At 39.9% G+C, this 15674-nt stretch overlaps 1 protein-coding gene across 6 annotated transcripts; it reads right to left on the minus strand.

Moving 5' to 3' along the window:
• Nucleotides 1–240: 240 nt before the first annotated feature.
• On the minus strand, nucleotides 241–11993 carry b4galnt1b (beta-1,4-N-acetyl-galactosaminyl transferase 1b). Of its 6 annotated transcripts, none has more exons than XM_034870348.1 (12): nucleotides 11784–11993; nucleotides 7792–7887; nucleotides 6749–6971; nucleotides 6459–6635; nucleotides 5722–5828; nucleotides 5329–5366; nucleotides 5053–5233; nucleotides 4312–4404; nucleotides 3989–4176; nucleotides 3761–3901; nucleotides 3433–3670; nucleotides 241–1754 (listed from the first exon to the last, which is right to left on the minus strand). In XM_034870348.1, exons 3-12 carry the CDS (start codon nucleotides 6961–6963, stop codon nucleotides 1537–1539), a joined length of 1596 nt encoding a protein of 531 aa, XP_034726239.1. In that variant the 5' UTR covers nucleotides 6964–6971; nucleotides 7792–7887; nucleotides 11784–11993; the 3' UTR covers nucleotides 241–1536. The 6 variants fall into 6 exon arrangements, 5 of the variants coding, with proteins under 5 accessions (XP_034726239.1, XP_034726238.1, XP_034726237.1 ...); XM_034870347.1 differs by lacking the exon at nucleotides 11784–11993 and adding an exon at nucleotides 9439–9569; XM_034870346.1 differs by lacking the exon at nucleotides 11784–11993 and adding an exon at nucleotides 9364–9562.
• Between the last annotated feature and the right edge of the window lie 3681 nt (nucleotides 11994–15674).

The raw sequence follows: 15674 nt of genomic DNA on the forward strand, positions 1-15674 counted from the left end.
CAATAATACCCTTTGAGGATATTGTAATTCCAGTGGACAGAGAAATAGCTAGACTTTTGCACCTCATTTTGGCTTTGTTTGCAGGCTTTAGAAAATCTAGCCCGTGACAGAAGACTTTGGCCAATCACAGGTCATTTCAGGGGGAGGGCGCTCCTATTGGCTGTTCTACGAACGCAAATGAAGAGAGCTGCAAGAGGAAGGCTGTATTTTACAATTCCGGTGTTTTTTGTCTTTTCTTCTGCCTTTTCCAGAAAACCGCTTAACCTGGCTTTAAAAGAATAATAGGAAACTATAGTGATACAAGGGTGCCATCTTAAGGCCATGGTATATAACAACAGCATCATCACTTCAGGCATGAGTGTCAGTCGGACATACAGTAACTCTCCAAAGAGTCAGTATAAATACTTCGTCTAACGTCTCTCATTTACTTTGTCTCTCTCAATTTCCCTCTCATGCTCTGACTACTCACTTTTTTTTAGGATGTTAATTTATCACCAAACTTTCATTAATTCTGTCTCAATATGCTTGTTTTTTGCCTAATTTCTTCTCTTATAATGAGGGAAAATAAACATGCACTTTTATTTTTAGGGTTTTTAGCATGTAATGAATCATTGTTTCTCATCAGCATACACTGGACAGAAGCGCTGTTCTTCTTGTGGTTCAAAGTATAAGACAGCATACAACAAAAAACAAGGCTGCTCCCAGGTCAGGTAACACCAGATGTGATGGGATCGCAAGTTTGTCCTGCTTAGATGTAATTGATCGCTCACAAACGGCACATTCTGGGTAAAGAGGGGTAGCAAAACCAAAGACACAAAGAGATAAAAACACACAAAAACCAGCAGCCGAACCTTCGGCACGACCAGTCAATCACAGAGCGCAGGTACCACAGGTGGAAAGGTTCTGACTGCGTTCTTCATGTGGCATCTGTAAAAAGTATACTGCGCTGTTTCTGCAGGAATGCCACTGTCTGTAAAGTTTCCCGTCGTCCTCAGGCTATGAGATGTCACTATTGCTTTTTCAAGCTCAGTCTTGTTTTTGGATAGTGCAAATTGAAAGTGGACACTTGAACCTCTGCTCACGTTAGCCTAGAATGACAATGAAGTGAGTCAGTAAAGATGCTACCTGTTTGGTTTACCCAAAGCTCAGTCTCTGTTAGAACAACTCAAGGATGTAAATCCAGATAAGATTTGACAAACAAAAAGCCTCGAATTAATCCAATTTATGCTCTCATATAACTAGGTCTGTGTTTGTTATTACAGCTCGTTCTCAACTCTCTAGAGAGAATGGATTGTCCTATCCAGCTTCTGGATCTTTACTGTGTATCAGGACTTTCTTTTTAACACTGACCGAATAAACATGTTAAAAACTGCTCTAATGGAACATCTCTATGTTGAAGCCTGAAACCTCTTGTGAAGATTTTTGAGAAAAGGCAAACCAAAGTATGTTTCTAAAATCTTATCTGACAGGACGGGGCGGAGGAGAACTTCTTTGGCAACTCAGGAGGAGCAGAGGAACACTCAGGGTTAAGAGGAACTAATTATGAGTCAAACACTGAAATCGGTTCTTGAAGAACAGGAGGCCGTTTTTTGTGTGTGTGGCATCAGAGGACGCCGGTGGGTAACGAAACTTGGCGTAAGTCTTGTCGCTCTCTGATTGGCTGACCCAGGGAAGTTTGATTTTGGTTGCATGGTTGACAATAACATCATCACAAGAACCCACGTGGAGAGAACCCAGGCCATCGATGAAAAACTCTGCAAAATAAACGCAAACAAAATGATTGAGCCAAATAAGAGAATATAAGATAGACTTTATTAATATAACACATAACTCAGAAGAACAATTCACACATGTCAGAATATCACAAATACACACATCTAGACAACTCATTTTAAACAGCCCCTATCATACTCCTTTTGAGCATCATATTTGTACTCTAAGGGTATGATCAAAAAGGTTTACATGTTTTGATTACAAAACATACATAAACATATTACATGTTACACAATATGTTTCTAGTACTGCCCATTGCTGCAACTCCTTTGTCTTATACACTCTGTCTGAGCTTTTGGCCCCCATTCCCGAAAAGCCCAGTCTGGTCAGATTGGTCAGATGGCCCATTCTGTTGTGATTGGTCAGCCAAATTCAAACTCACCACTGGGAAGGCTGTGTACCTATGGGCAGCAAATGTATAAAACTGGGCTGGGTTTCTCAATCAGAAATATGTTATTTTAAACATCTATTGCATATGCAAAAAACTATTTAACACTCAAAGATGGAAAAATCCAAAAAATTATAATAGGGGCTCTTCAATCTAATCTGACTAATTTCTTAAACCTCACTGGGTTAGGATCATTACAGGTTTCATGTGGAATGTTTTCAAATATACCAGATATGTAATTTATAGAATATATACAGAATAAAACTTTGCATGAACATTGCAGCCATAAAAACATGAAGACGGTTTAGGAGGATTTTTACAACCTAAAAGCTAAAGGGCGAGTAGTGGGAAACTGGTTATTAGAAGACTAAATTGAAATAATTTTTTTATTAATGCATGCATTTAGTTTAATTATAGCAGCGCACTGATTCTGGGACGTGCTAATTCAAAGATTTCACAGTATCATTTGTACAAACAAGTTTACTGATATATGATACTATCTCAATAACTAACATAAGATATAAATCTTATCACTTTGTTGTTTTCTGTTTCTAATTGTTTTCCATCATTACATATTTCAGATCCTAAGTGTAGCTCTGTAGAACATCTCTTTTGAATCTTTCATGTGCCAAGTAAACTGAATTTTCAGTAAATTGAAATTCCAAGTGGGTTTTGAAGTTGCACTAGCTGGTCTAGCAATGTGAGGTAGGAATGATGACTAGGTATATATTGAATAAGCCAAAATTTAAAATGATCTCCGTATGCATAATTAACTGCTTGATTTTTTTGAATGTGTTATTGACGGACACTATGGTGCCAAAATAGATTCAAAAACAATGCATGGAGCTGCAAACAGCTAAAAATATGATGTATGATGTTTAAAACGTGTTTTACAAGCTTGTTACTGTAAATTTAATCTGCAGTGGCTTTCCAAACCTGTGAAACCAGTTTAACTAAAATCCATAATTTCACATCTTGTATAATTACCTCTTAGTACAAAGTACCAGTATGAAGAAAAAGTTTAAAAAACATATCTACTGTATATAATCTGTTTGTGCAGTAGTGTGTAACTGGGACAAAGGTATTGCTTCTTTCACCTCCTGCTTTGATACAGTGTGTGTGTATTAACCATCATGTTGTTAAGTAAATGTCTTATGTTCATTGTCAGAAAAATGGAATGCTAAAATATTTGTATGTTACATAGTGTATAGTCATATCCCCCATTCCATCTTAACTGTAATGTATGAAAATAATTATTTCACTGTACTCACCTAGGTGAGCTACCCTTGCAAGGCGCGGGTCAAAGCCAACCTGCTGGACTTTGTCGGTACGAGCTAGGAAGAAGTTGATGACCCCATCAGTCACAACACAGTTAGGGAAGCCCTGGATGATGTGATGAAATCCTCTCCTCATGTGTAAACAGTCACCATCCTCCTTCCCTGACTCAATGGAGATGGTCTGTCTGTAGGTGGCAGTGTAACCTGTGGCCTCCCGCACTGCACCACCCACCTGGACACACAAAACACACACACACTGATGTTACTGATATCACTGACAGCAACAAAACCAGACATTTTAGACAAATGGTTTATTCCTCACCAGATCCAGAGTGGTTCTCTCTAAAACATCCACCAGTTTTTCCAGCTTGGTGTTGGCTGTGAAGATGAAGTCATCATCCACCCACAGCACATACTTTGTGGTCACCTGAGAGACTGCCAGGTTTCGTCCAGCAAACCACCCCTAGGACACATGTCGCAAAGCTTGAATACCAAAGAGCATCATTGTGAAATGTAAATACTTCAGTGTGTGTCTGGCACTTCCCACTACCTTTCCAAAAGGCATGATGTAATGTTCGATGTAAGGCCCCGAAATGGTTTGGGGGTTTTCGCTGTCATCAGTGATTACTATAGTGACCGTTGGATAGTATCTTCTCACGCTGTTGATAAGATCTTGAAGCTTATCATAACGCAGGAAAGTCTTTGTAGCTATGGTTACGAGGGCACTGATGTTGTACTCTGCAGAGAAGTAAGATCAAACAACCGTTAGAGGAAAGTTAATTTTTTATTTTTAACAAATGATAAAAAAAATGTAAATAAAAAGCTATTGTTCAGTGGTTTAATGACAGCATGATTACAAGTGTTGTGTTTTACCTCCTTTGGATCCTGTGTTATATAGTTTGGGTGTTATACCATGACGAATCTTGATACTGAAGCTGGCTTGATGCCCCTCTGTCTCCAACTGCACTAAAAGACACAACAAAAACTACTTTTAATAAATTTGATTAGTGTAATAGGTTTTAACTGTGGCTAATGGCTCCACAGTTTTTAAAATGCTGTTTGATGTAAGATATCTATGCATACTGAATATCAGATTTTTGTACCATCCACAAAAAGATTAATGCTGAATAGTGTAACTGGTTGACAGATAATTTAGAGCGATAAATTGGGTCTTTGGTCATGGCCTGTCCTCAGGCTTTGTCACTGTAGTTAATGATCATTCATTTTTAGCAAAACAGGCAGGCTATATTATTAGATGGCCTTCTGACTGGCTGGCCAGCTCTATACAAAGAAAAAATCTCCGCTAATATATCCAAGTATGGAGATTGCTGTCGCAGCAGACCATGACCAGCTGCTGGCTATAGCTTTATATTTACTGTTCAGATTTAAGAGTGGTAGGCTATCAATCTACTCATCTAACTCTATATCCGTAAAATAAGACTGTTTCCCAAAACTCCAATTATTCCATAAAATGTATTCCAGATTACAAAGCACTTGATTCTGTACATGAAAAGAACAGAAATGGTTTGGGTATGAATTAAAAGAAAAAAAGAATACGAAAGTCCAGAGAGAGAAAGAAAACAAACAAAAACTGATTTTAGTGTGAGGCCTCACCTGTGTCTGCTGTGTTAGGGTGGAACAGTGTGTTTGTGTAGGTGACAAACTGCAGTTGTCGGTTTAGGTTGGACAGGTGGCTGCTTGACAGACTCATGTGCATCTCGCCATCCCCTTTGATTTTGATCCCGTCCACCTCTGCTGCCACGTTTAGCGTTCCCAGCGCGGCACTGATGTTTATCTGCAGCGAGATGGAAAGAAAGGGATAGGTGGGATAAAAGCCCAGCAAATATGTCAAACATGTAAAAGTAAAGACAGACCTATTGAAAGACTTACTGAGTAGTGGTCTCTGGGAAGGCTGTGTAAGGCCAAGCCTGAAAACATGATGATAACATCAACAGATTGATACGCTACTACAGCCATTGGAATAAATGTCATCCACTTCCTGTTAGCATAAAGTAAAATACATATATGCTTTCTAAAGAGTATGCTACTTACTTTTAAAGGATTGTTTTTGCATTTTTTATTTTATTTCTGCTAAACACGTTAAATTGCTCTTTATCTCATGCTGTATCTATTCGCTGTAGTAACCAATGCCTTAATTAAATTATTGAATCTAATACAGCAACAATATGCTACCCCAACATCCAGTTGTAAACGTTGGAAAACAATTTATTTTAACGAATACGTCTTGTTTAAATGCGTGTCCCACTCTATCTGAAGTCTTACCTGGGATGATGATTGTTCTCAGCGGCCGTACCTCAACCCCCTGTGTTGGATACTGTAGGGGATTGTTGGCCTCTGCGATAATGAGAACATCTGAAGGTGTCTGTGACCTGTGATGGGGGAATCCACATCAGGAAGATTTATACTGCAGCTTACACATAACAGACGAGGAATGTATAAAAATACGCTTCCAGTGAGTTTTGCTCTTTGAAACCACAAAAACATCAGAGATAATTCAATAGCAGCTATTAATACCCTTGTCACCTTTTGATTGAATTCTTGGTTATAAAAAAAATGTTGTGCAGAAAAACCTTTCAATGTTAAAAAAGGTATCAAGGGATCCAGGATAGGAAAGAAAAATAAACTGAAAAGAAAATTACTATGTTGATTTTCCCATTTTGATCTAGTTTTTTGCAATAATGAATCCTGATTGGCACCAAACTACAAAAGGCGAAGAGGTGTATGAGACAGACAGAGCATCAGTGACATTTTCCATGTCAGAGATAGAGAGAGAGAGAGAGAGAGAGAGAGAGAGAGAGAGAGAGAGAGAGACAGAAAGGTTGCAATCTTGATCAAAGGATGACTGAATCTGGATTTAGTCAAATAAAGCCAAATTAAAATGATATTTAGTCCTTCTAATAGTGCTTCCTCAATTACTATTATTATTCAACAATTAGATGACATTTCATTGTTATTTCTTCTGGTAACATTTGACAATTTTGTTTTACGGTGACGCTTACCTCTCCTGGAAACTCTTGTACTCTTTGGCCCGTCTCCTCTTCATTTCCTCCAGCTCAGAGGCCTCAAAGGCAGTGTGCAGCGGGTGAGCTGACACCCGTGGGAACAGAAGTTGGGCGAAGGGGAAGTTTACTCCTCCACTCTCACCCTCACATACGCATCCGTTACGTGCCAACAAGCTGGATGGATCATTGGAGACACATGCATGTGAGGAAATCCGGCTTTAGCTTAGCTCTGTTGTGCTAAGGAGTTTATAGATAGACTAAATAAATAAGTAAAAAAAATGAATTACCTTGCCACATTGTCCCTCACATGAAAGGGTATGTTTCCTAATCGGTGGTCTGGTTCTGGGAGCCTCTCCCCTAGATGCCTCTCTACTATTGGCCCCTGTCGCTGCCACACATCCACTGTAGTGTAAGCCCGAGTGGGCCACGAATGGAGGAGGGCCAGTACCAGCACCACAGACACTAGGATGGCGAGCAACACAGTCTTCTTCAGGGAGCGCATCCTGAAACCTGACGCAGACATATGTATGTTGAAAGACTGATTGTTGTAATTAAGAATAATTCCTACTCTCCACACTTGCCAAAAAGAGATCCACTTTAAAATGTAGCTGAAACTGATATGATGCTGATATGAATAAACAATGTATGGGGAATTTTGTCCCCCATCATAAATATGAACATAGCATGTAAGATAGACTCTGGAATCAGAGCTGCAAAGCAATTCTACATGCCCTGGTTACATTTATGGTGGAGCCACCAAGGGGTGCAAAGGAAATGGATGTAGAAGCATTTATTAAATGAAGAACTTTGCTCTACATCCTAGATGTCCACAGCTCACCTTACCTCCTCATAGGCTCTAGATCTGTGTTAGTGTCCTAACCCGGAACACTAAATCAGTTTCAGCCAGTTCATATAGCCATATAGTCACACAAAACTTCAGAAAGTTTCCAATGTTTTTCTTTTTCAGTTAGGAAAAGATGTTAAAGGTACAATACTAAGGAAAGTGATGTTTGTTATACAATCTCTCAATATACACTCCTGTTTCATTTGCTGGGATATAAATGTAATGACATTTCTAATTTATTGTGCTTTCACCCTTCATGACCAAAATTGTTCTGACCACACAGACATATTCCAGTCTACTGTATGTGGAATTGCCATCTGTGGCTAGAAGATATTACAAACACCTAAAATAAATTCAAAATGTATATATGGTTTGTGGAAATAAAATCGTAAACCCAATAAGAAAATTCCTTAACTTATCTTCTCTTTACCTTCTCTTATCTTTATTTCCAGACCTACACTTGTGTTTAATAAGTAGGAAAGTTACCTAAATGCGTCTACCCAGTCAGTAAAAGGACATCCTCAGTAGGCACCTGCATCTCCAGAAACAATGTAGATAGAAGTGAATTAGCACCTTCCCCATCTGGAAACAAAAAGAAATAAGCCAAACAGATAATAAAAAAAGGTTAAAAAAAATCATAACAACATCAAAGACTAGCTCCCAAAGAAGTATATGCCAAACTCCATGACGCAATAGCATTATCACAAAAACACAGTTGAGCGGTCATATGCTTTATCAGCTGCTTGTGTGCTATAGCCCCCAGGGGAAATCCTGCAGGGGGTGACCAAGTTAGCTTTATTGTGGTAAGATAGAAAAAATTCAATAGGATAGGACCAGCGCTAAGCACAAAATCAGCTGGGCTGTTGTGGTGTGCAGTTAAACATCTCTCAAAGGAACTGGTTCCTCATAGTGCTGCTTTAAAATCAGTCCTTTCTGGTCTACTAGTGATGAAAGATACACCATACAGTATGTGCATCAGATATATAGGCTAACTTATATTTACCAAACTCTGTTACTTCCTTCACTGTTGTAGACTCAAAAGAGAGTTACATTTGGACATGTACGTGATCCTGTCTGTAGAAGACAAAATAAGATAGCTTTCTCTCCAAAACTACATCTTGAAAATAGATTTCAGGTACACAAAGAATTAGGACTGAAATGTTCATCCAATGAAGAAAGAAAATTCTCCTGTATTCGCTTTAGAATCAGAGTGTAGGCCTATGCCACAGTATACTAATGATCTCAAATTATTTTAGCTGTAACAGACACATGCAACATTAAATAGAGAAATACACGAGCATAAAAAACAAATGAAGTAAAAGCATACAAATCTATTATGCTTCATAAAACTTTTCAAATGTGCAGCTTTTAACAATTTAGTGATTATAACGAACCAAACCAAAGAGACAGCATGATATGATCATATCCAAAATCAGATAAACATAATATTGAGTAAGACAAGGTCTGCTATAACATAAGGTAGGTTAATTCAAACCAAACAGGAAAAAATATAATGTAGGCTAATGCTTGAAGAATTATAATGATTTTTTTTAATTGATTTTTTTACATTAAGTGTGAACTTTGTTCTGTTAAGATTGCTAATTCAACCCCACAGTCCTTATAGTGGCAGTGATGTAGCCCTGCTAATAGCCTACATTAATGCATTTGATAATTAGCTTAGATGGTGAAACCATTCTTACAGAAACTGGGATGTTCAAGAGAGGTGAGAGAGATGACCTAAATCATGAGGAAATAGCCACAGAAAGTGTATTGCCTTGCTGTTTCTCATTCATCCAAAACAAGCCTATGATGAGATGAGGAGAGAGCTGTGGACAGACATGGAGCTCTAGGGGACCCTCCCAAAGCGCGAGTGACAGAGCCGTTGCCTCATTCAGATTCTAAATATAAAAATCACGGGAATTCTGCATCAACACTCCTCCTTACTCCCCTGCATCTTTAAACATATTACAATTGCCAAAGTAATGAATAAATCTGTCCAGCGAAGAAAAATGTCTGGAGATAGCCCAATACGATCTCTCAGACAGGCCTATAGCCTACCTTGTAGTGATTAAGACTGCAGAAAAAAAAATCATGCACTCAAAGCTTGATGTTTCTTTCGATTACATTCCTTACATGAGAAAGACATCTTCTCTAAAAAGAATATATTGTTTTCTACTGTGGTCAATCCAGCTGGCACTCAGATCTCCGTGGTCAAATCAGCCGACGCTGAAATTGTAGTGTACTCATATACTAGTACTTTCGGTAAAATGCAGTTGTACGGCGCAGGGCAAAGGTGGAACTACTTCCGGTTTTCAAAATAAGGTGTTAAGAAAGTTTATAAAGTAGGCCTAGCCTACACAAAAATAAGATAATTGGATTATATTTACAAGAAATAAAAACGGGTAAAATCCCATACCACTGCCGTTAAATTACTAAAAATATGAAACTGGTGGTCTTATAAAAAGACTTCGCTCCTTGACTTTGCTCTTTGATTATGTGGATGTTGTTTACCAGAACACAGCTGAAACCAATCTTAAACCTCTGACTGTGATTTATAAAAGTCTTTGCAGATTTGTACTGAGGTGTAATTTTAGAGCGCATCATTGTCAAATGTATTAGTTACTGAATCTTCCTTCAATAAATGCTCAATGTCAGTTTCACTGGTTGCTATCCATCTTATCTGAAACAACACTTGATTCTATATCGATCATCCTATAGCCTAAGAGACACTGACCATCTTTTCTTCTTTGTACCACATACTGTATATCCAAAGAAAGTGGGAGGAGAGTCTTTAACTTTAAAGCCCCTTCCGACTGGAATGGTTTACCGAGGTCTTTTAGAGCTATCTCCTCTCCCTTCATAATTATTTGCATACAAGCTGCATTTGTTTTCCTCATACTTGATACTCATAATTGATACTTATACTTGATTTTTATTTAATTTTTAATTATTTGTTTGTATGTGTACATGTGAATGTATGTGTGTAAGTATATGTGTACTGTATGTGTAGGCTATGTATGTACATATTTGTATATACTGTATGTGTATTATTTATTTATTTAGTTTATTTTTTCTCAATTGATTAATGTGGACAGTAATCACCTTAATTGTTTATTGTCTAATATGTATTGGTTGGAATGGGTAGGATATGCGTGATTTTGGTGTGATAAAGAGCTTTTGTTTTGGTTTGTAAGTATGTGTATGTTTGTGATGTATGTTTTGTTTTGTTAAGGGTTTTGTCTAATTGTGAATGTACTGTATTTTTTTGCCTTTTAGGACTCCCTCAAAAACGAGATACCACATCTCAAGGATGCCACATCTCAAGGGGAGATGCCACATCTCAAGGATGCCACATCTCAAGGGGAGATCTCAAGGGGAGATGCCACATCTCAATTATTCCAAATAAAAGAATTTCTATCATGAAAATAAATCAAACAATTTTACTGTATAAATATGGATATTTTTCTACCGTGAAACACTAATAATATGAGACTGGACAGGTGATTGAAATTGCTGTCTTTGTAGAAAAAAAATGCAGCATACAGTATGTAATGTGGCTTTGTTTTACACTACTAGTGGCCCTCTATGTCAGCTAACTGTGCTGTAAATACAGTGTACGTGAAAAAGGGAGTGTGTTTCTTTGATATAAGGTATCCAAGGTACATGGACTAAGCACCTAAAAATAAAGTGCTGTTGACTTTGTGGGTGTGAATATCAAAGTTGACAAGACTTATGTGGCCCTGACTCACTTAATCACCAGCCTTAAAGAACTTGGTTACCCAAAATATTATGTCTTCCAGGTGAAGTGCTTCACATTGAGAATGCTATCAAAATTGTGTTCCCTTTGTTGTAATTATGCAGCAAAGTCTTGTTATGGCACCTAAGGTATCAGATTTGAGGTCAGAGGTGCAGTCAGTGATGCCCTTCATTCAAATATATGAGCAACTTTCTTAATAAGGGAGGAATGTTGTTTTTATTAGGCCTACACCTAAAAGTCATTTAACAATAGAAATGTGTAAAATCCAAAATTGTATACAGTACAAATGTTTGTTTTTATTTCTGGTTAATGTAATCCAAAAATCTTATTGTTATTTGTATTTTACATATTGACTTTCTTAACACCTTATTTTGAAAGCCGGAAGTAGTTCTATGTTTTCCGTGTTGCTAACTTTGCTAAAACCGTCAATCTGCTAATTTTAAAACATTTACCAAAAGTACTAGTATATGAGTGCACTACAATTTAATCACGGAAATCTGAGTGTCGGCTGGCTTGACCGCAGTTGCATTCAATTGTATCGAAAATGATTTGGCTCCGATAGTGTTCACGGTTCTCGTTTCTTCTCGTTTTGCCTGTTAGAGAAGTTGTCCAATGTTTATTCAGAACTAAAAATAATGATAAAAATGACGTGCATAAGACGAAGGCTAAACTATAGGCCTATATAAGGCATTATTCCAGACAAATAAAATAGGGAGCTCACCTCAGTTCACAGACGCACAGTGTACCTAGCCTGCTTCACCTACCGCCTGCAGGGAGGTCGCCCCCCCCTTTAATGAATTCCTCTGTGGACTTGCAAATGGAATTAGATGTGGAAAGTGGAGCTGCCAGAAGACAAATAAGGCAGCCGCACATCAGCACTGCAGGCTGTGGACGGAGCTCCCCTGCAGCAGCAGCGCACCGCACCGCACCTCCACACAACACAACACTCAGTGGTCAACCAGCGAAAATGCAGCATCTGGAGCTCGTTCCATAGAGCTCCGACATGCGAACCTAGCCGTTTCTTCATGAACTGTTATTGAACTATAACACGGTTTCTATAATACGTTCCATCCACTAGACGGTTGCCTCTAAACATAACTTACCAATGACTCGCGTGCGTGTGAAGCACAAAATTCTGGGCCCTTTAGAAAATGATTATCTACGGGCCCTACACCCCACATCCAGAGCAAATAATTTTGGGCCCTCATCACAGTGCCCTGGGTAGGCTACTCAGTCCCCTTTAGGCTACATCCCCAGTAGACTACAGTGTGTGTGTGTGTGTGTGAGAGAGAGATTGGATGATGAATGAATTAACAACACACAGCACAGCAACACAATCCCTTTTTTCCTTTTGAGCCTGCATCTCAGCGCCACCTCTCCCTTTTCTATTTTGGCTTTCCATCATTGACTGTAAAATTAGTGGACAGAGCATGTGTGACGTCACCCATGGTTTGTGGAGATCTGCTATCCTGTTGAGTTAGCCGTTATGGGCCCAGCCGTCATGGTTGCTGATGTGACAATTTTAGACAAGAGGGAGGAGTGAGGGTGGAGCCACTTTACGTTAAACACTTTCACTGACAATTACATCATAGCCACGCCCTATAACACCCCCTGCTTCATCTCATAAACTTCTACAGAAACCGAACTCCTTTTGCAATTGCATGTGTCGCCCCCTGCTGGAGTTCAGATATAGTTTAAGTTTAAGGCACTTCCGCGTTCAGTCTCCGCATTAGACTCACACACTGTCTGTTCACGATATCGATAGACTTCCAAACTTGACGAAGAAAAGAAGAGAAGTTTGATGAAGTAGCGTTAAAAGTAGCGAGGCTTTGCAGAATGCAGAGTATATTACTGAAACTACAAGAAAAGTAATAGGCTACCAAAAAGCACGCAGGCCAGGAAGAAACTGAACACGGGGGAGTAGGAGCCGGCCGAGCCGCCGACAGAACACAGAGACATGCCACGGAGCAGAGAACACGTCTTGTGTTTGGGTGAAGGTCCTCTCCAGTAGCAATCTGAGACCTGTTATCTATTTTGCAGGCCGAGCTCTGCTAGGCACTAACCTTCTGGAGACAAAACACAGCGCACAAACATGTCACGTGGTAGCAACTGAACCCCCCATGTGCACATAAGATCAAGCAGGAAGGGAAAAGAGTCAGACAAACTTATGGAGAGCTATGGATGCACAGTCTCTGTAACCTTGTCTCTGGAACATATATTCCATTGTAATAAACGTTCTTTTATCCAACCTACGGGCTTGAACCCTTCTTCCTGAAAGAATCTTGAATGGCTGAATTTCAGCCCAACACAGGTAAAACCCGCCGTGCACTGGTTAAGCACGTCATAAACGTTTTGTGAGCGCTCTGAGCTCCTAGAGAAGGAGAACGAATGTATGTCTGTGCTTTTGCAACTGAACGACCTGCTCGACACACTCTGGGACAAACCGACGGCCGTGACAGACTACGGGGACGCGGGAGCGGCGGACGGCGGTGAAACAGCAGCGGTGTCCATGTATGCGGACGGCGTGGGAGCAGCTCACTCGCCACAGCCCCTATCAGAGCTACCACGAGGAAGAGGCACACTGTTTCCGTCGCTGCTGGAGGAACCGAGACAGGTTTGGAGAACAGAGGTTTGGAGACAGCGGGGCACAATGAAACTCAACGCGAAGCCAGAGTCTTTGAGTAACAGCTACTATGCTCCTTCAAGGGTGTTCAGAAAGGACTTCAAAATAAATGAATATGTGGGTGAGTCAGCCTCAAAGGACACTCTTAGCTTTAGTAGCTTAGAACATCAGATTAAAAGTGGGCTAAGGAAATGCTATCCCGAATTTGAAATTGTGGAAGCAGTTATTTGTGCTGTGAGGCCTGGATTAAAATTGAGGAGTTGTCTGGAGGGGAAAAGGAACCTTACCCTTAGAAAATGACTCAGAGCTCACTATGCAGAAAAGGATGCAACTGTATTGTACTGAAATATAGCAAAGAGCTAGTCCAAAGCCAGTGTTCACAGTCCATCATGACAGGCTTGTCAAACGACAACATAAGAGCAGAAATGACAATGTATCTGCGGGATGAGGAAAGTAATGATGAGCAAAAGATGCAGGTTGCGCAATACAATGAAAATAAGAGGATCCAAAAGATTAAAGCCACCAACAAAAACGCTCATTGGGCAACCCTAACGCAGTAGAGAGGAGTGAAGATGAAAGTGTCTCTCCAACAACTGCTTGTAGCTAAACCTAACAAACCAACTAAAGAAAACCCCCTATTTCCAAAAATGGAGGAGAACAACACAGCAATCAGGGAGCTTACAGGCCAAGTGGCATCCCTGTTTAAAACTGTCCAGCACGAGGGACAAGCGGGTGATATAAACAGAGTCAACTTACCTGTGAATGCTCCTGGGAGACCAAAAAGACAGTGTGTAGCAGGACAACAAAAACTGCAACCATTGTTTTAAATGTGGCAGTGACAAACATTGGGCAAAAGGATGTAGAGTAGGGGAGGGACAAAAACTGACGGAAAACTGGCGGAGGTTGTGACCGGGGGACACGTCATAACCTCAATAGCAATGTCCCAAAAAAATCAACGCTCAAAGCTGAACCCACCGATAGAATCCGTACATTTGCATGAAAGGAAACAAAAAAGACGAACACTGCCCCCCCCCACAACTTGTTACTACCCCTTCAATGTCAAAGGAAAAGCATAAAAATCAATCCTCTCATTCAAAGAATGCTGGTACAAAACACAAACGATTAGCACAGCTGGTAGGCCAGAAGTGTCTGGTCTGGTGTAAAATGAATAAGGTTAGGACTCTAGGTTTGTGGGACACAAGGGCACAAGTATCAGTCATGAGTGAAGCATGGAAATCCCAAAACTTACCTGATGCAACCATCCACCCAATCAGTGACTTGTTAGATAGTGAGCAAATTCTGGATTTAAGAGCAGCCAACGGCTCAAAAATTCCCTTTCAGGGCTGGGTTGAGGTTAGTCTCAATCTGTGTGACCAAAAAGGTCAAACATCAGGAACTGATGAGGTAATAGTTCCAGTGCTTGTGAGCAGGGACGTAGTAAAAAGACCGATAATAGGGTTTAACGCCATTGTTGAAATAATGAGAGATGAGAAAGTCCAGGTGCAGCACAAGGAAAAAGTAGCTTTGCTCAGACAGGCTCTAAGACTAGATTCAGGAAAGGCAGAGGCACTACTAAATCTGATCCAGGGAGCTACCAGGGACAATGCTTCTTACCCAGTCAGAACCGGACGCGTGTCCATTGAAGTCCCAGGAGGACAAGTCATGTGTATTAGCTGCCTTGGAGCAACGGATCTCAAAGTAAACACAGAAATGCTCTTTGAACCTGAAGAGAATCTTTCTTTGGAAGAGGGCATAGAAATAACTTGCCAGCTGGTTAATATTTACTGCTCCTCTCGTAAAGTTAACATCTATGTCAGAAATGCTACACAGCATGACATCTCGATGCCTGGTAAAATTATGATGGGGAGCATACAGAGGACAACCCAGAGGAGCTCCATGTTAATTCAGTAGTTATCGATAATGCCCCAGTCCAACCTAATTATACCATGGAAAAGTCACAGAGAGATATATAAACAACAACAGTGGGAT

The sequence above is a fragment of the Etheostoma cragini genome, chromosome 4, assembly GCF_013103735.1.
Source record: "Etheostoma cragini isolate CJK2018 chromosome 4, CSU_Ecrag_1.0, whole genome shotgun sequence".
Lineage (NCBI taxonomy): Eukaryota > Metazoa > Chordata > Actinopteri > Perciformes > Percidae > Etheostoma > Etheostoma cragini.

Coding starts and splice junctions, on each gene's coding strand:
- b4galnt1b (XM_034870350.1), bottom strand. CDS start 6,984: ATGTCTGCGTCAGGTTTCAGGATGCGCTCCCTGAAGAAGACTGTGTTG. Junction 4,405..5,052: donor CCCTAACACAGCAGACACAG/GTGAGGCCTCAC, acceptor TGTGTCTTTTAG/TGCAGTTGGAGACAGAGGGG. Junction 3,902..3,988: donor ACATCATGCCTTTTGGAAAG/GTAGTGGGAAGT, acceptor CATGTGTCCTAG/GGGTGGTTTGCTGGACGAAA.